Source organism: Schistocerca piceifrons, chromosome 2, assembly GCF_021461385.2.
Source record: "Schistocerca piceifrons isolate TAMUIC-IGC-003096 chromosome 2, iqSchPice1.1, whole genome shotgun sequence".
NCBI lineage: Eukaryota > Metazoa > Arthropoda > Insecta > Orthoptera > Acrididae > Schistocerca > Schistocerca piceifrons.
In genome coordinates, this window is record NC_060139.1 from 230,468,740 (window position 1) to 230,495,530 (window position 26,791).

The 26,791-nt window shown below is 40.1% G+C and overlaps 1 protein-coding gene across 1 annotated transcript in view; it reads left to right on the forward strand.

Moving 5' to 3' along the window:
- Nucleotides 1-26,791, forward strand: part of LOC124775274 (agrin-like) — a 369,325-nt gene that overhangs the window by 338,235 nt on the left and 4,299 nt on the right. Inside the window, exons 20-22 of the mRNA XM_047250112.1 lie at nt 8,278-8,359; nt 10,810-10,950; nt 13,723-13,915. Coding sequence (XP_047106068.1) covers nt 8,278-8,359; nt 10,810-10,950; nt 13,723-13,915 — 416 coding nt within the window. The remainder of the gene's footprint in view (nt 1-8,277; nt 8,360-10,809; nt 10,951-13,722; nt 13,916-26,791) is intronic.

Consider the following 26,791-nt stretch of genomic DNA (forward strand, 5'->3'; position numbering starts at 1 on the left):
TAATACTATTATGCTAGACTCTAATATATGATGGATCATTGCCACCCATTTGAAATCCAGTGACGAATAATAGCCTCCTCTAGATATTTTCATGCACTGAAATCTTGATTGCCAAGAATCCCCATTGCTCCTGCATATTTTCTACCACCATCTACTCATCTTCCATTTGTTTGCCTTCTCAGTCTTCTGTCATTTCTTGGCCAGCTGTCATTCATCTTTCTGGCTACTGTCCAGCTCATCTCCACTTCTTTCCATCACTATTATAGTTACGTCTTTAATCTGTTCCCTAATCTATTTATTTGCATTCCTGTCTCTCACAGTAATTTACGATATGCATCCCTCCACTGGTGACTGAGCCACCTTCACATTTTGAATAGTCTTCATGTTAAAAGGCCACATGTAACTGAAATAAGTTATATCTGGTAATACATGTTTCAGTCACGTTAATGGGGCCACTATCTTTGTTTGACACCTACGTGCAATAACCACTCACAGATTCCAGGTGGCAGCACTAGCAGTGGAGAGTATATAAAAACGTGCAGGGGGACTTGGAAAACAGTTGCCATGATCGGAAATGAAGCAATTTATCTGTCATCCAAAAGGGCATTGTCATTGGTTTTTGGGCCAAGGGTGTAAACATTTCAAAGGCAGCTCAGTTTGTAATCCATTCCCAAACCCCCATGGTTAAAGTATACCATTCTTGTCAAAATTGCCCTATCCAAACTGGTGCTGACACAATTGTGGTGCACTGCAGGCCATAGATGACAGTGGTGAATGACAGCTGAGATATTTATGGATAAATAGACATACTGCTGGTGAGCAACTAACCACTCAGACAAAACAAGAGGCTGCCAACAGTGTCTCCTTGACAACCGTTCAGCGTATGGGCATCCACAGCAGGAGCCTAGTTCATCCACCAATGCTGACTGCTGCTCATTGGCGACAAAGGCTGGAATCTGCATGCCGTTACTGCAACTGGACATTTACTTAGTGGCAACAGGCAGCCTTTTCAGATGTATCATGTTCTAAGCTCCTTTGAACAGATGGACATTGGTGTGTACAGCATGAAATGTCTGAAAGCCAACACCCTGCAACTCTCATCACAAGGGTCCAGGCCAGAGGAGGGAGCATTGTGGTCTGGGGAATGATTTTGTGGTGTTCCCTGGCTGATCTTGTCATACTGTAAGACACAATGGATCAACACAAATATGCACCTATCCTTGTGGACCATGACCAGCCTAACACACACTTTGACAATACTATGAAAAGGATAGATTGCTACTCATCATATAGCAGAGATGTTGAGTCGCAAGCAATCACAATAAAAAGACTGTCAAACAAGTAAGCTTCCAGCCAAAAAAAAACCTCACACACACATGACCACAATCTCTATCTGCTGAGGAGTCTGGCCTCAGCAGCCATAGATTGCGGTCATGTGCCTGTGAGTTGTGTTTGCATGAGTGTGTGTGTTTGTTTTTTTAATTCAGGTTAAGGCCTGTTTGCCCAAAGGTTACTTGTTTAACAGTCTTTTTGTTGTGGCTGCATGTCAACGTCTCTGCTGTGTGGTGTTTCAGTCTAACCTTTTCATAATATTACCATTATTCCATCCTGGATTTTCCGTTGTTTGACCTTAAATATAGTTTGTTTTTCCTAGGCATGATGTCATCTACCAGCAGGACAGTTTGATGTGTCTCATAACTTGCAGTGTACATTTCTGGTTCAAAGAGCACCAGGATGAGTTTACCTACTCCCCTGGCCACCAAACTCCACAAGATTTAAACCCAGTCAAGAATCTTTGGGACCATCTCAAAGGGGCTGTTCACGTAATTGATCCTCAACCATGGAACCTAGCACAGCTGGTCACAGCACTGGAGTTGGCATATCTCCACATCCCTGTCAGTACCTTCTGAACCTCACTGCCTCTCTTCCTGCATATCTTGCAGCAGTCTGTGCTACAAAAGGTGGTTATTGAGGCTTTTGCAGGTGGTCATATTAACATGACTGTATCGTGTACAAATTGTTTGTATATGTTCAGTCCAATACACATTGAAAACTTCATTTTAAAAACTTATTTAATTTATCAAGAGCACTCAAGACCATTTTCACTCTTGTATTTATTTCTTTTGCTTGTTTCCAATGGCAGTAGTCAGGACCCATCATAGGTAATAAATTCTAACAGCAACTCTTCTTTTATTTGGAAAAATGACCAGTAAATATCTGGGTTCTGAGATCAGTTTCTTTAAATGAAGGAATATTTTCAGATAGTAAAATTTGAGCCAAAGAACAATTTCTTGGGCCTCAATAAGGCAACACATCATAAGTAAAGTTTCATGAAACAAAATTGACATTTATTTTAGCAAAAGGTATGTGGTTAGCTACTGTTACTGGAAGAACTCTTTAAGCATACATATTCCACCCACCACAACTTTCAGGTGTTAAAATAGATGTTCAACTATGTTAGCAATAAAACCAAAAATGAAAAACTGAATGAAATTGGAGTGTGACTTAGAATGTGCAATATGGGAACCATACAAAATACAGTATGAAAAAGGATTGTTAGAAATAAGGAAAAACAGGCACCCCATTGAATCATTATTTCATGATTTTGTGAAAAATATACCATGAGAAACCGTGAAAATCAGTGTGCGCTAGTGATGACTTTCTGTTGGTTTGGGTATTTTCCATTTCACCACTATTCTACTGGAATAATGTCCATGAGCCCCATTAAGAACATACATTGTGTCTGCTCATCTTGCTGGTAGAGTATAGTAAACAAGATCATCTTATGTTCCATTGATAAGAATGTCAAGAATACCCATATCTGCAAGGAATCTAAAACCAAATACTGTGACTCATTATAATATTACAATATTATATTATTTGTTATCGATCAAAGAGTCTCACATAGATGATCTCATTGTGGAGCATTAACATTTGATGTACTGTTCCCATACCTGCATGCTTGACTGTTGCTTGGGAGATCTTTCTTTTCCTTTTCCTGTCTTGTATGATAAACCAGCCAATCTTCTTTTCTTCTCCACCACTCTCCTACTTACACTTTCACATAGTCTCTTCATTGCTTTTGAGTCATCAGAGTATCCAGACTCGGACATCATAACCTCAACCACTTTCATTAACAAATGTCAACTGATGAACAGCAGAGTGCCAGTGGTAGAACATGGACTTAGTGCAGATCAACATTCCTCATGGGTTGAATGCCATCTACAATTCTCCATAGAAAACTAATGGGAGCACATACAGACATAGCACTTCTTATCAAGTAATGGGCTTGACACATGCCTCCTTTCAACAGCAAAATTTTGTTTTTTACAAAAATTGCACTTAGCCCCTTTCAAATTTCTAGTCTTCAATTCATCTCAACCCGGAACTTACATAACATGAGAAATAGTATTATTATGGTGCAAAAACACAGATGTCCTGCTGCCAACCCTCTCCATTTCATTTCTCCTGTCAGACAACCTGTAGGCAGGGAAAGTGAGCATATCCCAATATGTCATTTATATTATTGTAATTCACTGCTTTCTATTAGGAAGGAGGCATGAGTTGTAGCTTTGAGCACACCAACATTTTCATTTATTTTTCACACATCATTAACCAGAGGGAAGGCATACATTTTTGTTTCATTCAGGCAACACATGCACATTATTGAATGCTATCCCTTTGTTTGTCAGCAAACTGCAGTCAAACAGCCAGCATATGAAGTGAAGTACTGAGATTGTGGCTATTTGTATTACTGCTGCCCAGAGTTTTGTGGAAGAATTTACTAATGGAAGTAAATAGTAAAGTAATGCAGTTCTACATCTACATCTACATCCATACTCCACAAGCCACCTGACGGTGTGTGGCGGAGGGTACCTTGAGTACCTCTATTGGTTCTCCTTTCCATTCCAGTCTTGTATTGTTCGTGGAAAGAAGGATTGTCAGTATGCCTCTGTGTGGGCTCTAATCTCTCTGATTTTATCCTCATGGTCTCTTCATGAGATATACGTAGGAGGGAGCAATATACTGCTTGACTCCTCGGTGAAGGTATGTTCTCGAAACTTCAACAAAAGCCCGTACCGAGCTACTGAGCATCTCTCCTGCAGAGTCTTCCACTGGAGTTTATCGATCATCTCCATAATGCTTTCACAATTACTAAATGATCCTGTAACGAAGTGCACTGCTCTCCGTTGGATCTTCTCTATCTCTTCTATCAACCCTATTTGGTATGGATCCCACACTGCTGAGCAGTACTCAAGCAGTGGGCGAACAAGCGTACTGTAACCTACTTCCTTTGTTTTCATATTGCATTTCCTTAGGATTCTTCCAATGAATCTCAGTCTGGCATCTGCTTTACCGACGATCAACTTTATATGATCATTCCATTTTAAATCACTCCTAATGCATACTCCCAGGTAATTTATGGAATTAACTGCTTCCAGTTGTTGACCTGCTATATTGTAGCTAAATGATAAGGGATCTCTCTTTCTATGTATTTGCAGCACATTACACTTGTCTACAATGAGATTCAATTGCCATTCCCTGCACCATGCGTCAATTCCCTGCAGATCCTCCTGCATTTCAGTACAATTTTCCATTGTTACAACCTCTCTATATACCACAGCATCATCTGCAAAAAGCCTCAGGGAACTTCCGATGTCATCCACAAGGTCATTTATGTATATTGTGAATAGCAATGGTCCTACGACACTCCCCTGCGGCACACCTGAAATCACTCTTACTTCGCAAGACTTCTCTCCGTTGAGGATGACATGCTGCATTCTGTTATCAAGGAACTCTTCAATCCAATTGGTCTCATAGTCCATATGCTCTTACTTTGTTCATTAAACGATTGTGGGGAACTGTATCGTACGCCTTGCGGAAGTCAAGAAATGCGGCATCTACCTGGGAACCCCATGTCTATGGCCCTCCGAGTCTCGTGGACGAATAGCGCGAGCTGGGTTTTACATGATTGTCTTTTTCGAAACCCATGCTGATTCCTACAGAGTAGATTTCTAGTCTCCAGAAAAGTCCTTATACTCGAACATAATATGTGTTCCAAAATTCTACAACTGATTGACGTTAGAGATATAGGTCTATAGTTCTGCACATCTGTTCGACAACCCTTCTTGAAAACGGGGATGACCTGTGCCCTTTTCCAATATTTTGGAAAGCTATGCTCTTCTAGAGACCTATGGTACACTGCTGCAAGAAGGGGGGCAAGCTCCTTCGCATACTCTGTGTAAAATCGAACTGGTATCCCATCAGGTCCAGCGGCCTTTCCTCTTTTGAGTGATTTTAATTGTTTCTCTATCCCTCTGTTTTCTATTTCGATATCTACCATTTTGTCATCTGTGCGACAACCGAGAGAAGGAACTACAGAGCAGTCTTCCTCCGTGAAACAGCTTTGGAAAAAGACATTTAGTATTTCGGCCTTTAGTCTGTCATCGTCAGCTTCAGTACCATTTTGGTCACAGAGTGTCTGGACATTTTGTTTTGATCCACCTACCGCTTTGACATAAGACTAAAATTTCTTAGGAATTTTTGCCAAGTCAGTACATAGAACTTTACTTTCAAATTCATTGAATGCCTCTTGCATAGCCCTCCTCACACTACATCTCACTTCGCGTAATTTTTTTTTATCCGCAAGGCTTTGGCTATGTTTATGTTTGCTATGAAGTTCTCTTTGCTTCTGCAGCAGTTTTCTAACTCTGTTGTTGTACCACAGTGGCTCTTTTCCACCTCTTACGATCTTGCTTGGCACATACTCATCTAACGCATATTGTACAATGGTTTTGAACTTTGTCCACTGATCCTCAACACTATCTGTACTTGAGACAAAACTTTTGTGTTGAGCCATCAGGTACTCTGAAATCTGCTTGTTGTCACTCTTGCTAAACAGAAAAATCTTCCTACCTTTTTTAATATTTCTATTTACGGCTGAAATCATTGATGCAGTAACCGCTTTATGATCGCTGATTCCCTGTTCTGCATTAACTGTTTCAAATAGTTCGGGTCAGTTTGTCACCAGAGGGTCTAATATGTTATCACCACGAGTCGGTTCTCTGCTTAACTGCTCAAGGTAGTTTTCAGATAAAGCACTTAAAAAAATTTCACTGGATTCTTTGTCCCTGTAACCCGTTATGAACGTTTGAGTCTCCCAGTCTATATCCGGCAAATTAAAATCTCCACCCATAACTATAACATTGTGGGGAAATCTACTCAAAATATTTTCCAAATCATCCTTCAGGCGCTCAGCCACAACAGCTGCTGAGCCAGGAGGCCTATAGAGACATCCAATTACCATGTCAGCCTGCTTTAACCGTGACCTTCACCCAAATTATTTCACATTTTGGATCTCCGTCAATTTCCTTTGATACTATTCCACTTCTTATCGCTATAAACATGCCTCCCCCTTAACTGTCCAGCCTGTCTCTGCAGTATACATTCCAGTCTGAGTTTAGAATTTCTTTACTGTTTACATCTGGTTTCAGCCAACTTTCTGTCCCTAGTACTATGTGGGCATTGTGACCGTTTCTTAATTAGAGCAGTTCTGGGACCTTTCTATAGGCACTCCTGCAGTTTACTATTAGCACATTAATATTGTTATTCCCTGTTGCATTTTGCCTACTCCTACCTTGCCGCATCTCAGGAGCCGTCTTGTCGGGCCTAGGGAGGGAATTCTCTAACCTAAAAAACCCACATGTGCACTCCACACGTACTCCGCTACCCTTGTAGCCGTTTCCTGCATGTAGTGAACGCCTGACCTATTCAGGGGGACCCTACATTTCTCCACCCGATAGCGGAGGTTGAGAAATTTGCACCCCAGATCTCCGCAGAATTGTCTGAGCCTCTGGTTTAAGCCTTCCACTCGGCTCCAAACCAGAACACCGCGATCAGTTCTGGGAACGATACTACAAATAGTTAGCTCAGATTCCACCCCATGAGCGAGGCTTTCCGCCTTCACCAACTCCACCAACCACCTGTATGAACTGAGGATGACCTCTGAACCCAGACGGCAGGAGTCATTGGTGCCGACATGAGCAACAATTTGCAGTCGGGTACACCCAGTGCTCTCTATCGCTGCCGGCAGGGCCTCCTCCACATCTCAGATGAGACCCCCCAGCAAGCAGACAGAATGAACACTGGCCTTCTTCCCCAACCTTTCCGCTATTTCCCTGAGGGGCTCCATCACCTGCCTAACATTGGAGCTCCCAATCACTAATAAACCCCTCCCCCCATGTGCCTGCTCGGACCTTGCTGAAGAAGTGGCCACATGTCCACTCACAGGCAGAGCGGGCAATGCCACATGGCCAGCCTCCACATTGACCCTCCACCTCGTGCGCCGCGAACGCTGCTGAACCCGCCACTCCCCTTGGGCAGAGGGTGGCCCAACCGCGCCCGGTACCCGCGAAGATGTCTCGACAGCAGGGACAGTGGGTGAAGCATGTAACACCTGGGGTGTACATGCAATGCACCAGACCCCCACTGCCGTTACACTCTGAGGCAGCAGCCTGAAGACGGCTGACTGCGGCCATCAACACTTTCAACTGTTCGCGAACAGTGGCCAGCTCCTCCTGCGTTCGTACACAGCAGTCACACTTCCTATCCATCCTAAGAAATCAATTTACTGTACGGAGTTAATCAACTTTTAACTAGACTGCTAATTCACTAAAGACGGCTGATAGTTGACTAGACTGTGGTTACTAGACACTTCTTGTAGAAAACAATGCAAATAGCACTACCTGTCTCCAGACTGTATTCAAAACAAACCCTAGCACTACTGGCACTATGGCTGACTAAAGGGACTCTCTCTGACTGTATTCAAAACAAACACGAAATCTATGGAACATTATTGCTAGCACTCGACAATTAAAGCTTCCTAAAAGCAAAAACACACGGAAGAAGAAGTGACAAGTAAGAAAAATACAGTTAATACTTGAATTAATGTAGCTCGCTGCACAGCAGACGTGACACAGACGGCAGTTAGTTGTCTATAATTGGTTTTTATTTGTCAGTCTGGGTTTGTTGATGCTTTCACACAAAGTCAGTTTCAGATTTACATACACTCCATCTCCATGTCTGCTCTTGCAACAAAGAAACTTGTCACATTAGAAGTTAAGTGGCCTCCTTATGACCAAATTATACGTAAACCCATAACCTGTTGTTTACAGTGTAAAAGTGCTCATATAACTACTTATTTGATAAGATAGTGTGGTTATAATTACAAATCGGGTAATCTATTTTCTAAGTGTTAATAAAAAGAATTCTTTCCAGATGTCGATTCCTCTAGTAATGGCATGGCTGTTAAGTTCTCAGGGAAGACATTCTTCAGAATTCCAAATAAGATACTCAAAAGGTAAGAGCCCTCTTTAAAGCTCAAATTCTTTATAATAATTATTTTAATATAAAGTATAAGCACTTAAAAAACACAGTTAATACCTTTTTGTACTAAGTAGGAAGCAGCTGATGGCATTGCCATTGGGCAGAAATAAGGATGAGCTATTGAAGATGATTCACCACTCTGATAGGTATGTGAGATGGAGACCAGTGAAATCAAAAGAAAAATTATGACCTACACAAGAGACAGAAAACAAAATGCAATTGCGCATTTTAAAGCTGATGAGCTGACACTTGTAAATGTGTTCAATTATGCGTACATGAGAAGCTGTATCACAGCAGATGGAACAAGTACAACTAATGTGAAAAAAGGAGTATCTCAGCTATTACAATCACTTGGAAGAAAATATAACATGGAACTATGTGCCCCTAGATAGCAAAAAAACTATTTGATAACAGTTATTCTTCTGCGGGTCATAAATGTGGACATTGAGGAAGGTGGAAAATAAACATCTGTGAGCTCTTGAGATGTGCTGCTGGAATAGAAGTTATAGATACTTTGGGCAGGATAACAGAAGAGACAAGGAGCCTGCTCCAAAAAGACATTGATACAAGAAACAAAATGATTAACTGGGTGAAGATTTTAATGTCGTTTTGGGTGGTTGGCTCATCCTATTAGTTCCTCGGTCAGCCAGTCATGTTTATGGCTTCCACTGCTTTATTAATACTGTTAACTTACAACAATGGTATGAACAGATATACTGGACAATGTGTGTGATTTTTTTTTGATTTTTTTTATGGCTGAGGCTTTGTACCACAATCTTGAGAAAGGGCACTGATGACCACATTGTTTAGCACCCACCAGTTTTAAATCCATCCACTCATCCATCCATTAGTCACTTACCTTGTCATTCCTCTCAATTTACTACTCTGATCCAGGAAGTGATGAGAGGTAGAAGAGGTAAGGGGCAGTCAAGTCAGGTAAATATGGATGAGGTTAAAGCTCATAGGAAGTACAAGAATGTGGAAAGATTAGGTACACCGGCACAAAAATAACTATAATATAAAGTTTAGAAACAAATTTCAATGAGTTTTGCTTGACAGCTCCTTTCCATCTATTGGATAATTTTTTAGTAGACGATATTTATATCTAAGAATAGGTGAGTCTATATGTGCTTGTATATGTGTGTTTCCATTAAATATTTGAACACAAGTTTTTCAAACATGAGGATAAGCAGCCACTCATCAGCAAGTGATTGGTAACTAGTTGATACAAGCACTTAAAACCTCAGAAAATTGTACCGGGTTTTGCTTGTTTTCTAGTTTTAGTTCAAAAATTTTCTTTCACAGAACATCAAAACTATCCAAACATAGACGTTTATGACTGTAACAACACTGATTATGTTTGGCTGCTGAAATAAGACACTATTTTAAAAGGAACCATCTCCTTGGACTAATCTTAATGTTCAGCCACTATTTATCTATCCCTTCTACTTTATATTTATGAGTACAAACTCATACTCTTAAGAAAAGAATTCTAATTAATGTAAAAATAAAAGCATTTTTGCTATTTAGTTGTTTTATTACATGTAATCATATAATTCTGATGTTTGGATAACTTAGGAAAGCTGTATGGTTGAAGATTGTTTTTATTTGGTTTTTAGTTTCTAAGGATTGTGGCTAAGGCATTGAACTTTTATTCAGGAAGATCAGATTCCAAATAGTCCAAGACACTGCAGAATGATTTCAAGAAAGCACTTCAGATGACTATCAGAATGATTCCTTTGATAAGGCTGTGGCCAGAGTCCTGGAACTTCTTTATCCAGACAAACTTATCCGTTAATGGCATTAATGTCAAAAAAGAAATTAAACGCTAATCTTGAACATTTTTCCATCCTAATCTCCGTTGATAAGTGTCGTTAATTAGTATGACGAGTTTTATATTCTTGGTAAAAAATGAGAATTCCACAGAATCAAAGCAGTCTACCAAGAATCTCATGAAACTACTAGATGCTAATTCTATTTGAAAAGCACTGTATTTTTTCAGATTAATTCTTTTTCTCCTTATTCTTTGTCTATTATTACTACTACTACTATCACTGCTAATTCTAGTACTACTACTTCTATACATCAGTGTACTTCAGACTGTTCCCTCTACACAGGTTGTTTAGATTCATCTGGCTTCTAATTCTGTTATCATTCATGAGTTCCACACTGCGTAAATCCATCACACAGCTGCACTTTCCCCTCTCAGATTTAAATAAATCAGTAATTGTTTGTTTGCTGATTATATGTGTTCATAGGTTTGTATAATTTGTACACAAAAACATGTTACTAAAATCTGTTACTAATGACTGAGGTAACTTAAGTGATTAACATACTAAAATGTGAACTTCTGTTTAACTTCTTTCATACATTTACTTCATCTAACATACTAACCACATCAATCTTTCTGTCACTTCTATGCAGCACTAACATTTCTCAAAGCACAAACTACACTGATTTAAGTTCACGAGAAGAAGATGAAGAATATGAAATTTATAATGATTATGACACTCAAGGTGTGGATGACATGTATGATGAAGATGACACAGAATTCTTTGACAAAGGGTAAGTGTAAAATAAAATCTCTCTCTAGCTAACATCTCTTGTATGAACACTACTGCCTGTCAAGTTCCAACTCTCCATTTAGCATCCAAATATCCTCCTAGTCTCTATGTGCCCACCTCTCTTCTCCTCAATACACAACATATACTCTGTACATTTCCTCATTTCCCTAATCATGGAGGTACTGAAATCTTTGAAGAGGTAGATCTTGAAGACAGATGCAAGCTATTCCATGAAAGCCTACTTGCAAAGTTTCAGGAGTCAGCAGACCAGCTAAGTGAGAAATCTGCTAACACACTACAACCCCCTACATATTCATCACATAAGGAATGCAAACACAAAGTTAGAGTAATTACAGCATGCAAAGAGGGACACTACATACAATGCTCCATACAAGAATGGAATGAAAAGAAGCCCTAATATGTAATACAATAGGAACTGCCCTCTGCCCTGTACTTCGGAAGTGCCCTCTGCCATGTAATTCACAGCTATTTGCAGAATGTAGGTGTAATTGTCAATGTTTATATTGATTTTTCTTCTGCTAATCATCAAGAATTACTACTTGTCGGCACAAAAGTTCAAATAATTAGACTAAAAAGGAAGGGAATTGTTTTTTCCTCTGTGGATGTATCTTGTTTGCAATCATTCATAACAGTTAACTATATTCAGTCCCTTAGTTCTGGCTGTTCTAGCTCAAGTGCTCACCTGTGGACAGCTAGGTGCCCAGGAGCCCAGGCCAACAGGGATGGGCAAACAGCTGATGTGTGGGTTGTTAGGCAGCCAGGCAGGAGCATATGTGATCATATTCCAGCAGCCAAGACACATGGGCAGGGGTGACCAAGTGGTTCACACATGCACAAAAAGTATGTAATTGGGCCACCTGGTGGGCAGTGTATCACACCTGCACCAGACTGTGGGCATCTCGGAGTGCTCGTATCCCATAGAGTAGGGTTGAAATTCCTTAGTTACTTCCAATCAGATGTAGTCAGTTAGATATGTATTTGTTTGCTTGAGGATGATGAAGGATTCATGTGACTACAAGAGTGGCTATCAGTAAACTGCAGCCAATGCTGGAAAATATGTTATTCCGCAATTAATCAAATTCAATTGTTGACCCAAATCTATATACGGCTAAACTGTTTATTTAGTTCATGCTGTTCTTTCTGGGAACTTCCTCCACCCCTACTAGCTCTAATTAGTTCATTATCAGCATGACAGTAAACCCTTATCTTGCTTTATTATTTCTTTCAGAACTGCCTAGTTCACCTCCAATATGAGTACAATCTGTCACTACTATTTGCATGTAATTTGACTATATCATCAGCAGCAGCAGCAGCCATTTGTCATCCTTTATTGATAAAATTATTTAATTGGATAGATAAAAAATCTACTCACCAAGCAACAGCAGAACACACACACACAAAAGACTGTTGTGACTGGCAAGCTTCCGGAGCCAGTGGCTCCTTCTTCAGGCAAAAGAGGAAGGAGGAATGGTGAAGGAAAACGACTGGAGAGCTCTAGGAAAAGGGATAGATTTTCAGAAAGCCACCCAGAACTGCGGGTCAGAGGAGACTTACCATATTGTTAGTGGCCCATTGTTCTGGGTGACTTTCTCAAAATCTACCCCCTCTCCTAGACCTCTCCAGTCGTTTTCCTTCATCCTTCTTCCTTCCACTTCTGCCTGAAGAAGGAGCCACTGGCTCCAAAAATTTGCCAATCACAACAGTCTTTTATGTGTGTGTTCTGCCACTGCTTGGTGAGTAGATTTTTTATCTATCCAATTAAATAGTTTGTGGTGGTGGTGGTGGTGGTGGTGGTGGTGGTGGTTAGTGTTTAACTCCCGTCGACAACGAGGTCATTAGAGACGGAGCGCAAGCTCGGGTTTGGGAAGGAAATCAGCCGTGCCCTTTCAAAGGAACCATCCTGGCATTTGCCTGAAACAATTTAGGGAAATCACGGAAAACCTAAATCAGGATGGCCGGAGATGGGATTGAACCGTCGTCGGCCCGAATGCGAGTCCAGTGTGCTAACCACTGCGCCACCTCACTCGGTCAAATAATTTGTCATCCTTTGCTGGAGAAAGGCCAAATGTTGACTTTTCTGTGCATTGCAGTCTTCACCAACATGCATCTATACTGCTGTTCTTTGTTTCCTTATGTCAAGTATGCACTTATCATTACATCATTGTCTTGGACTCCCTTAGTTCACCTTCCATTCACACACCTTGCAACGTCACCTATTCACTTTCATTCCATTTTCAGAACAGTCATTATTATGTCTTCCTCTCAATTGTACTGCATGGTTCATCTGTTTATCTTATTGTCTCTCCTAGTAATTCCCTACATGCATCACCATTCTTCAGTGAGATGACATTAGATTATTAATGGTGTTTTTACACTAAAAGTCCATGTGTCACTGTCATAAGTCAGTATTGGTAATAGACATTGACTGAAGACATTGTGTTTTAGTTATATAAAGAGCTTTGTTTTGAGTACTCTATTTAATTTACAAAAAGCACTCTAAACCCGTCTTACTATACTTTTTTCTTTTCCCATTCATACAGTCTTTGTCTTCAACTGCTCAAATACAAAACAGAATCGATTGATTCTATTACTTCACTCTCAATCTGCAATTTTTGTTCTATATGTTCATGGCACATTATTTTAGACTTATTATTATTAATTTTAATATTAATACACATTTTTATATTCAACAATTGTCAGTAAATAACAATGTTTTCCAAAATATTAAAAATCTTTGTGTTTTCTATTACAGGAGGAAGGGTGAGCAAATGAATCGTTATGAAATAGTCTTCCGAACAACAGAGCTCAATGGTTTATTGTTGTGGCTGGGTAAAGGGAGAAACAACAAAGGACATCATTTTGGAGTGACTGTAGCTGATGGGTTCCCAGAAATGAGGTTCAATCTTGGCAAAAAGCAAGCTACTCTCCAAATTTCTAAATCAAAGGTAGATATCAATTTTTGCAATTCCAGCCAGTAGAGACGGCACAGTTTCTCACTACGATAATTAATTACTAACTAGTAGTGACTGAAGGCACATAGAGTTGATGCTTCAAATCAGCCCACACATGGCTACAGAATGAAAATTGATTTTGAATACCTAGACTAGCTTTGGAATATTTGTTTCATTAAAATGCTCTATGAAGATTAAAGGACATTGTGCAACAGCATTAACAGTTTGTTTTTACATACATTTTTCTTCAATGATTTAAATGTAAAATCAGTTGTCAATAGTTCATCTGACCATATTAGTCAAATCTTAACAATAAAATATACTGAACAGTTACAAAGTGAGCATACAAGAAAAGTGCTGTATCGTAAAATCATAAACAATAACTCAGTTGTGGTGTTTAGAAGAAATTATGGGAAGAATATTGGGAAGAACTGTATAAGGCAGACAGTGCACATGTAAAATTTAACTCTTTTTTTTTAACAAATTTTTACAGGACTTTGAGTTTTGTTGTCCTCTAAAAAACAAAGATACAATGCACAAAAACAAGGATATGGCACAGTTAATTCTTGGGACTAAAATAACTTGAACTAGAAAGAAAAAGCTTTACCAAAGTCACAGAACAACTCACTACAGAGTGAAAAGCCCATTCTGGAAACATCCCCCAGGCTGTGGCTAAGCCATGTCTCCACTATACCCTTTCTTCCGGGAGTGATAGTTCTGCAAGTTTTGCAGATGAATTGTGTTTCATGCTTGGGTAGCTCATTCAATAGAGCACTTGTCCATGGAAGGCAAAGGTCTCATGTTTGAGTTCTGGTTTGGCACAAATTTTAATGTGTGAGGAAGTTTCATAATTAAAGATGTGTGATAAGGAATATATAGTTTTGCTACATTTATTATGGCCTCACACAACGGTGAATAATCAGTTGCCATAATTTCAAAGCTAGAACAGTTGAACAGTTGTTGTTTTTTCATATGGTCAGTTCACAGATGTAGATGTTAGTAATATACTTTGTAAGTATAGTTTCATCAGTTGCTTGTGATAGACATTACATCTATATTGCTTGGATTGCACAGTGTTTCTACGCAACAGTGTCATTAACAATGCCTTTCAGTATTGTGAACAAGACAGTTAGTCAAAACAAGCAGAGCTATTAAACATTTTATATAATCATTTGACTGAAATAAACTTTATTATTAGAGTATGTGGCATCTCACAAGGGTCAGTACTGTACCCACTGATGTTCTTACTTTGAAATATAGTTCAATAAATGTGTTGTTTGCTCTTGATACAAACATATTAATTAAGGGGTCCCTGTCAGGCATGGCTAAATGATATAGTAGCTGAAAAGCCTTATGACTGATCCACTACAAACAGTTTAAATATTAATCTCCTGAGGAGTCATACGATTTTAGTCAAGCAAAAATTATCTGTACCTTTAGCATGGACATACACTAAAAGAACACTGTGTAAAATTTCGTGGTATCCAGCTCAACAATAAGTTTAAATGGAGTCAAGACATATAAACTAATCAAGAAATTCATATCAACATGTTTTCCCTATAATAATTTTGTGTTGCTCTTAGATGGATTTCTGATTGTGTAGAATCAGATTAAGAGTGTTGGCTTACCTTGAATATTTGCAGCCCCTGTTGTCTTATGGAAGTATCATTGCAGGCAGTCTACTTAAAGTGAATAAGGTATTTATTCAGCAGAATGAGCAGTGAGAATATTGTGTAAAGTAGATAATTATATATCTTGCAGTAGTCTGCTTAAGGGTCCCGAAGTTCTTTCACTCTCTTCCCAGTGCTTTTATTCCTTAAAGGTTTTTGTTCCAGACAGTAAAAAGGGTTGAACTATGACTCAGAGTGGAATTATGTACTTAAACTCAAAAGTAATTTCTCATCCAATTGAACATAAATTTAAAAAATGTGTCTCATTAGGTGCACTTTGCTCTCACAAAACTAGTTTCCATTGATAAAATAGATGTCACAAAAATTACAGCACTTTAAAAATTAAGCGTCAGATATGATGGAATTTAGCAAATAAATTGAGCACAGGGCAGCTTTAAAACACTGTTTCAATCAAAGAATTGATTTTCTGCGACATCAACATGTACAAAATCATTTTGTCATTATATCACTATAGTGTAATAGAGGTACTGTCAATTCACATGAGTAGTATGAAGAACACAGTGGCATCTGATTCCATAAATGCTGCTGCTTTTGATTTCCAAGGATTTGAACATTAAAACTTCTTACAAAGACACTCAGTTTGGCAAAGATCTACAGAGGAGGGTGTAAGCAACAAGGTGCATTCCAAATATAATTTCTGATAATCAGGGCAAGAGATTATTAATCTGACCACTCCATGCACAGAATTTTTGCTGTTAAAGATATCTGTCTGTGAAATGAGTCCTATTGTTTTCTAAGGAAGAAATTTTTCTTACTGAATGGGCTTGGGACTACACTTAAACCTCATATATGCCATCCCTTCATACATATAGTCACAGTTTCAATTATAAAGACATGGAGGCCTGTGTATTTACCCAGAGGGACAACAATGTCCATACCTACAGCCACCACCACATAAATACTGCCTTATCTGAAGTCATCTATTTCATGGATGTTTGATAGATAACATTTTTGTAGACTTATCAAACCACACCATTTCCTTTTACTCTGTGAGTTAAACTAAGACTTATTTGTGCAGACACAGTCATCTATTGGTCTACAGACCAGCATACATGTTATAGTACACACAGCAAAAGCTGTCTCATTTGATGATTTGTGAAGTTTACAAATACGGCTGTTTGCCAGGTATGTGTTTGAGATCTTATGCAAACAGTACTATATCAGTCTTCCTGTGCCTGCAGAAATGGCAAACTCTACTTGGGATGGCTTCATAACCCTACTCCTTCAAGGACATTGGTGTTCATTACAAGCTTTGACAAACATTCTGGATATCAAATCTGTTGTTAAAAGTAGTTGCAACAGTGTATGAACACTGAAAGTACAGACATATAACTACTTTCTACCTGTTCCTGAGTGTGACCAACCGCTGGCTCTCAGCCCCATGTGGATCATTTATGTGTCTTGTTTGTACTTGTGAATATCACTGTTATTCCCAAATTTAGATGGGTTGTTGATAATTTCATAAATGTTTATTATCAGCCGTACAGTATATATGTACTGTAGGAGTGCGGTTAATGTTCCCATCTGCTTAAAGAGATAGCTGCATGATGTACTTGGGTGAACTCTACGCAAATTTCTTATTACTTTATTTTCTACAATGAATACTTCTTGAGCAAGTGAGGAGTTACCCCACAATACTAACCCATAAAGAGATCAATGAATCAAAATATGCAAAATTTGATTATAGTAGGAAAGTCTGTAATGGATCTGGGAGATGTTATTTTTTTACCGTATTTGTCGATACTGAATTGAAAATGTTTTCTTATATTTTTGTCAGAATTTATTATAATTTGTCTTATTATATGTTAATTTACTTCTGTTTTTGAGAGTAAAAGCATATTGATTACTATTAGAAAATGTATCGAAGAATAGCAAAGAAACTGATTGTGTAAAATATCTTTGACATTGGAGTAGTCTTTGACTATAGTCAGTCCGAGTCGGAAGCTAACTCTTGGTGTGTGTTGACGGAAGAACAATGTGAAGGTCGCAGTCATAAATAATTTTGAATTATGTTAACTATTATTTTTGTATTAACTAAAAAGAAGAATCTACATTTGAAGAAACTGTATTTGAAACACCAAAATGAGAGAAACACGCTGAACCACGTCATTTTCTGCAGCCGACAATGATGCATAGTGGAATCATACTTAGACAACTGAAGCCAAGACTTATATTTGCTTGCAAACGTCTAATGGAAAAGGTACTGTCATGAAATATGGCAAATTTAAGTTTATATAAAATAGTGACCATATTTTCAACTTGTGTAATAGCTGGGAAACCATATTTCAAGTCCTTGGTCCCACCACTTTATATTTTGAGTAAAAATCATCAGTAATGGCGGCCGAAGACTTCCAGCATAAGAAGTCACCCTCATTCAGCCAACGGCCTTGTCAGAGAGGTCAAAGGAGTGGACAGAGATTCAGGGCACTCTCTTGCCCTTGAGTGGGAAACTGTCCCAAAGGCAGAAGAATCACCAATGATCAATGGCATGAGGATGCAGAAGGCAACGGGAACCACTGCACTAAAGACACATAATGTGTATGGTTCAAATGGCTCTGAGCACTATGGGACTTAACTTCTGAGGTCATCAGTCCTCTAGAACTTAGAACTACTTAAACCTAACCAACCTAAGGACATCACACACATCCATGCCCGAGGCAGGATTCGAACCTGCGACCATAGTGGTCGCGCGGTTCCAGACTGTAGCGCCTAGAACCACTCGGCCACCTTGGTCGGCCATAATGTGTATCCACAAACCATGTGGCCAGTAATTGAAAGGCAACATGATGATCTCTCCATTGGCAAAAGTTTCCAGAATAGTCCCCCATTTCAATCTCTGGAAGGGGACTGCCAAAAAGGAGATGACCATGAGAAAAAGACTGAATAACCAATGAAAAGATAACATTATTTTCTGGTCAGACAAATATAGGGCAATATCAACTCAACTGAGGGAGTCTGGAGTGACTACTCATGGCACAGTGTGTTCTCTCAACAACAAAATTACACCATCGTCAAGAGTCAGTCTATGGCACAGCACAAACTAATTACAGATGGGACCCAACGTTCAAGCTGGTAGCCATTCCGGCCACCCCTGCAGAATATACTGCCATGCGTGGAGAAGAACAGGCTTGGAGCTGACTGCGAGACAAAGCAGGAGCCCATAATAGGGAACCAGTTCAGTGTCGCTTGAGCTTTGTCATTGAGTTTAACCAAAGGACTTCATCCTGATCAACCCATTGTAAGGTGTGAGAGAGCACTAGCATTATAGTGCTGAGCAGTTGAACAGAAGTGAATTGCATAGCGATAATGACTGAGGAACAGTGCCCACTGTTGAAATGTATGGGCCGTTTTGTCTGGCAGATGTGCCATAGGGCTAAAGAGACTGACTAAAGGACTGTCAACAATAAATAGGCGAAACTTAACAGTATAGAGAAACACATGAAGCTTCTTGATGGCTTAGTTAATATCAAGTGTTTCCTTCTCAATGTAAGAGTCTTTCTTATGTGCCACATTGAGCGTCTTCAAGGCAAAAGATATTGGCTGTTCAGAACCACCTACTATGTGATGGGACAGTATGGCCACAAGCCATACAGAGATGCATCTGTAGCCACAACAACCTGTCAAACCAGCTCACATGTGGCGGCCACAGGGCACAATGAAGACTATCTTTCAAATTCTTGAATGCTTATTCACAAGTATGACATGGCTTTTTTGAGCAACTGATTTAGAGGATACGCCATGGTATCTGCCCACTGTTTAAATTTGTGGCAGTATGAAACTATACCTAAAAGTACATGAAGCTCCTTCACATCAGCCCAACGAGGAAGGACCTCAACAGCTGCAGTACAAGGTCTACCAAAAAAATTCCAGAACTTCATCCACAATTTTTTTCTGCACTTACCTTTACTTATTGAGTGTGGTCTTCTTCAAAACACTCTCCTCACAACTGATGCACTGCTCCCAACATCGTTTCCACTTCTGGAAGTAGTCCTGTTATGCCTCTTGCAGGACATGAATTTTCTTTTATCTCATCTATTGTTGCAAATCTTTGTGCTTTCAATGTGATTTTCCACTTTGGAAATTAAAGAAAAGTATACAGGGGCCAGGTCTGGAGACCACAGAGGGCAAGACAGCATGGTGATTTCATTTTTTGTGCGATAGTCTTGCACCAACAGGGATGAATGTACGGGTGCTTTATTGTAATGCAAAAGCAATGAATTGCCTCACCACATTTCAGGCCGTTTCATCTCAAATTTTCTCACAGGCATAGCAACACATCCCAATAGTACTATCAATTAGCAGTTTGTCCCTGTGGCATGAATTCATGATGAACTAATCCTTCTTCAAAGTCAAAGAAAACTATCAGCATGGCTTTGACATTTGACCTGACCTGATGAGCTCTTTTTATTGTGGAAAACCTTTCCTGACCAATTGTGAAGATTGAACCTTGGTCTCAAAATCATAATTGTAGACCCATGTCTCATCATCAGGTGTGATTCTCTTAACGAACATCTAGTTCTGATTTGCACAACCCAAAAGCTATCCACAGATTGCAAAGTGAAGGTCTTTCGGGCCTTGAGTCATGAGCTGTGGGACAAACTTGGCGGCAACACAGTGCACTCCAAGATGCTGTCAGTCTTCGATTCTCATGCACAATTTCACTGACATTTGTGACATGAGCATCATCGATAGACTTTGAAGGGCATCCAGAATGAGGGCCATCTTTAACTTCTGTCCAGCCATTTTTAAGCCATGTGAACCATTCATAACACCGAGTATGACTTAATCACTCATCACCATAGGCTCCCTGCATCAGATGGTGTGTCTCTGTAAAGGTTTTCCTCAGTTTCACACAAAATATAATGCAGACATGTTGCTCCTCTAACTCTTCCATCTCAAAATTCGCAAACTCTGCAACACAACGTTCTACTCGATACAGCACTTAACAATAACTAACAGACATATAACAATGAAACTTCCAGAAGTTACACATTAAACAAAGGTGTGTGCAGGGATGACAACCACATTTTGCTCCAACACACCATTGGTGCGAAATTACAAATGTTCTGGAATTTTTGAACAGACCCCATATGACTGTTTGTCAGCTGGATCCCCCTATGGGAAATGACACGACCCACATATTCAACAGAGATTTGGAAGAAATATGGCTTATCTAAATGGCACTTGAGACCCACATCTGACATGGTCTGATACAGAAGCCATACGTTGTAGCGATGGTACTTGGTGGTGCAACCTGTGACAACAATGTCATCAAGGTAGTTGATACAACAGGAACACAATGTGCAAGTTGCTCCAAAAAATGTGGAGAAAGGGCCAGTGTGCTTGTAATTTCAAAAACTAACCAGCCTTACCTGTCGAGACCATTTGATGTGTTGACGACAAGGAGCTGTTGCGGCTCTTCATCCAGTGGCAGTTGTAAATAAACCTCTGCCATATCCAGCTTAGAAAAATACTGTCCCCCTACCAGTTTTGCCATGAGTTGTTCTGGGTGTGGGATGCAGTATGAGTCAGCCCCAGACTGTGCATTAATCATCACCATGAAATCACTGGAAAGACGGAGCTTGCCAGTTGGTTTCTTGATAACATAGTTCAATGACATCCAAAGCAGTCAGCCTATCGAGTGATTTCTTAACTTAATCATAAAGCGTGAGCAGTAGTAGCCTGATTTTGAAAGGAGGGGGAGGGGGGGGGGGGGGGGAGTGAGGAAACAGTTCTATCACGGTTTTAAGAGAAAATCTGTGACCTTGCCTAACCCAGGCAGAAAAAGGACCAGGACAAAATATGAAATTTTCACTCTACAGTGGAGTGTGCGCTGATATGAAACTTCCTGGCAGATTAAAACTGTGTGCCGGACTGAGACTCGAACTCGGGACCTTTGCCTTTCACGGGCAAGTGCTCTACCAAATGAGCTACCCAAGCACGACTCACGCCCCGTCCCCACAGCTTTACTTCTGCCAGTACCTCACCTCCTACCTTCCAAACTTTACAGAAGCGCTCCTGCGAATCTGCAGGACTAGCACTTCTGAAAGAAAGGATATTGCGGAGACGAGGTACTGGCAGAAGTAAAGCTGTGGGGACGGGGCATGAGTCGTGCTTGGGTAGCACATTCGGTAGAGCTCTTGCCCGCGAAAGGCGAAGGTCCCGAGTTCGAGTCTCAGTCCGACACACAGTTTTAATCTGCCAGTTTCAAGATTGTCACATGTGAGGCTAACAATTTTAATGCCCATTGCCTGAGAGTTCAAATCCTCAGCCGGAGCTGACCGAGTGTGATGTATCCCCACAATATTCTTCTTACAGTGACGGCAAGAAGCCTAACACTGAGGCTAACACATCCATGCCTGAGGCAGGATTCAAACCTGCAACTATAGTGGTTGCACGGTTCCATACTGTAGCACCTGAACCGCTTGGCCACCCTGGCCAGTGTTGACATCATCACTTTATCCAAAAACACACATGAATTATCAACTTCAATTGTCACCACTGATGTTGTAACTACACATACAAATAAATACATGTATTGGATGATCAAAAAGTCAGTATCAATTTGAAAACTTAATAAACCATGGAATAACATAGATAGAGAGGTAAAAATTGACACACATGCTTGGAATGGCATGGGGATTTATTAGGATAGCGCTCCACCCCATGTTGCTAGACGTGTGAAAGATCTCCTGCACGTGTCATTTGGTGATGATCGTGTGCTCAGCCGCCACTTTCGTCATGCTTGGCCTTCCAGGACCCCAGACCTCAGTCCGTGCGATTATTGGTTTTGGGGTTACCTGCAGTCACAAGTGTATTGTGATCGACCGACATCTCTAGTGATGCTGAAAGGCAACATCCGACGCTAATGCCTCACCATAACTCCAGACATGCTTTACAGTGCTGTTCACAACATTATTCCTTGACTACAGCTACTGTTGAGGAATGATGGTGGACATATTGAGCATTTCCTGTAAAGAACATCGTCTTTGCTTTGTCTTACTTTGTTATGCTAATTATTGCTATTCTGATCAGATGAAGCACCATCTGTCAGACATTTTTTGAACTTTTGTATATTTTTGGTTCTAATAAAACCCCATGTCATTCCAAGCATGTGTGTCAATTTGTACCTCTCTATCTACATTATTCCAAGATTTATTCAGTTTTCAAATTTATACTGACTTTTTGATCACCCGGTATAATATTAAAATTAATTTAATTCTTAACCTGGAACATCTCTTAAACATGCCTAACTAGAAACCTGCAGTCTCATAGACCTTGTTATATTTTTTATCATATAACTGCACATTAGCTGACAAAAATTAAGGGAGTAGTCAACTATTTTATTTTATAATTAGATGAAATACTATTCAGCACTTAGAAAGAATTTATGTTATTTAAAATTAACGGAAAACATCATGAGTATCTCTAGTCATTTAAAACAAGTCTTCAAATGATGGTTAATATTGTTACACTGATCACAATATTCATGATTAAAATGAAAGATTCCAGAAAATATAAATGAAGGTAATAATAAATTAATTGAAAATATTAATTATTAGAGCTTTTGCAAAGTCAAAACACATCTTCCCACTACATTTCCAGGCAACTCGGTTGGTCACATTTGGTGCACTGGCAGAAGTAAAGCTGTGGGGACGGGGCATGAGTCGTGCTTGGGTAGCACATTCGGTAGAGCTCTTGCCCGCGAAAGGCGGGTAAGATACTTCACTCAAGTGTTACTCTTTTCTGTTCTATGACTTGGTATAACTCCAACATGACATCATCAAATAATTCTCCCATATCTGAGATTCAGATCACTGAAGTTAAGCACTGTCAGGCTGGGCTAGCACTTGGATGGGTGACCATCTGGTCTGCCAAGCACTGTTGGCAAGCGGGGTGCACTCAGCCCTTGTGAGGCAAACAGAGGAGCTACTTGATTGAGAAGTAGCAGCTCCAATCCCAGGTAACTGACATACAGTTGGGAGAGCAATGTGCTGACCACATGCCCCTCCATATACACATCCAGTGATGCCTATCTTCTGAGGATGACACGGCTGCCAGTCAGTACCATTTGGCCTTCATGGCCTGTTTGGGAGAAGTTTAGTTTCTTTAGTTTTATTCCTCCTTTCAAATTGTGTTGTTGATGTGTTTTTCTTGCTTGAACAGACTCTGAGTCTCAATGTTTCCACTTGAAATTATCTTCGTTATAAGACTGTTTATGATGACTAGTTACCTGTGCTACATGCCACAACAGGCTCTTCCTGCAATAAAGCATTTTCTTCACTACTATCATTATTTGTTTCATGGTGACCATCAGCTACCTTAAAATCAGAATCAGCATCAGGCATTAGAAACATCAAAAATTTTGCTGTAATTCCCATTTTCTTCTTCATTTATTTCACATAATTGCTCTTGTGCCCAAGCTTCAAAGTTCAGATCAACTGCTGAGATATTCCTCTTAGTCAGTTCATGCTACAGTTGAAAAGTAACATAAATTCATGCATATAATAAAATGGTATAAAATAAGAAAATCTGAAAAGTCAATTGAAAGAAAAATATGGACACATCAAAAAAAGTTTTGCATCACCTCAGTTCTGAGAGTTCCAAAACCTGTACAGAAAACTGGAACAAAGATCAACACAAACATCATTTTTGCCCTTTTTATTGCTCATCAAAAACTACACACTGCATTTTGTAGCACCATACAATGAGACCTTCAGAGGTGGTGGTCCAGATTGCTGTACACATTGGTACCTCTAATACTCACTAGCATGTCCCCTTGCACTGATGCATGCCTATATTCATTGTGGCATACTATCCACAAGTTCATCAAGGCACTGTTGGTTCACATTGCCCCACTCCTCAACGGCGACTCAGTGTAGATCCCTCAGAGTGGTTGGTGGGTCACATCATCTATAGACAGCCCTTTTCAAGCTGCCCCAGGCATGTTCAATAGGGTTCATGTCTGGAGAACATGTGGCCACTCTAGTTGAATGACGTCGTTATCCTGAAGGAAGTCATTCACAAAATGTGCACAAAGGGGGTGCAAATTGTCATCCATGAAGATGAATGCCACGCCAATATGCTGCCGATATCATTGCACTATCCATTGGAGGATGGCTTTCACATATTGTACAGCCATTATGGAGCCTTCCATGACCACCAACAACGTACATCAGCCCCACACAATGTCACCCCAAAACAGCAGTGAACCTCCACCTTGCTGTGCTTGCTGAACTTTGTGTCTAAGGCATTCAGCCTGACTGGGTTGCCTCCAAACACATCTCCAACAATTGTCTGGTTGGAGGCAAATGCGACACTCATCAGTGAAGAGAACGTGATGCCAATCCTGAGTGGTCCATTCGCATGTTGTTGGACCCATCTGTATGAAGCTGCATGGTGTCGTGGCTGCAAAGTTGGACCTCACATGGACATCGGGAGTAAAGTTGCACATCACGCAACCTATTGCGCACAGTTTGAGTCTTAACGTGATGTCCTGTGGCTGCACGAAAAGCATTATTCAAAGTGGTGGCATTGCTGTCAGGGTTCCTCCAAGCCATAATCCATAGGTAGCGGTCATCCATTGCAGTAGTAGCCCTTGGGCAGCCTGAGCATGGCATGTCATCGACAGTTCCTGTCTCTCTATCTCCTCCACATATGAAAAACATCGCTTTGGTTCACTCCAAGATGTCTGGACACTTCCCTTGTTGAGAGCCCTTCCTGGCACAAAGTAAAAATGCTGACACAGTCAAACTGCGGTAATGACCATCTAGGCACAGTTGAACTACAGACAACACAAGCTGTGTACCTCCTTCCTGGTGGAATGACTGGAACTGATCTGCTGTCGGACCCCCTCCATCTAATAGGCACTGCTCATGCATGGTTGTTTACATCTTTGGGCAGATTTAGTGACATCTCCGAACAGTCAAATGGACTGTGTCTGTGATACAATATCCACAGTCAACCTCTATCTTAAGGAGCTCTGGGAACAGGGGTGATGCAAAACTTTTTTTGATGTGTGTATAACACTTAGAAACATGTAGCTATCGAACTTTACCTCATTATTTCATATAATGTGAAACATGCAGTCAGGCAGGGAACCACTTTCATGCCCAGTTCTAAATAACACAGTTTATCATTAGACTGACAAAGTCAATACAATTGCTGAATGCTGATTAACACGCAGCAAGTATCAAAACAAAGACACTGAAAAAGAGAGACTGTGGTATTTTGCAGTGCTACCACAATTAGGGCTTAAAATGAATGATGGGTCTGAGAGACCAATGTTTCAGGTTAAGGGATAATGAAAACACAGTTGCGAAGTTCCATACAAGTCCAAGAATAATGCCAGGCTGAGTCTAATTAGATACTGAGAGACCCGAGAGCACGGTCAAGTGAACAAATCCTAATGGAATGAGGAAGAATGTACTCTGCTGTGGAATTGTAATGTAGATTGCAAGTCAATTTCTTGGACTGACTGTGTTCGCCGACCTTAGTGGGAAGCTGCCTTTGATGTTTGATTGTGCCACCACCTGGTGGCCAGACCTGAGTCACTGGGTGCTGTTGTGGGCGACTGCAATTATAACAAGATGAGCCAGCAGCTTGCGTCCTTTTACAGTAATGGCCAGTGAGCTGATAGTGCAACCCGAGTGGTAGACAAGGGTTTTTTTCAGCCTCTGAAACAAATGTATTGTCAGTCATGACACATTATGTTTAAACTGGAATATATATTAAAAAGTTAATTTTTAGAATTGATTATGATAAGCATAAGGTATCCTCCAGTTCCTGGTAAACAACCCATAATATGTTTGGAACACGATATTTACATATATCTGTCAGGCATCTCCCTTTAAAGTTTTAAGTGTGTGTCATCCATTTCAATACAAGCTTCACAGTAGTTACACACATGCTGTTTTACTGTTGCTAATGCTTATGATGAATCCAGTGGCAGTAGCTATTGTAATCTCACAGATCATACATGCCTTTCACTATTCATTGCATAAACACTTGGTACACTTCCAAAAGATAAGATCCAGTGTATTTTAGGCTCTGTGGCCAAGGAGACCCAGCCACAAGTACACTGTATTGAGGCAAACTGGTCATGGTAAACACTACCGAATTGTTGCCACATAATATAAGGAAGAAAAAAAGGCATTTTGCATCATTATGCATAAACTGC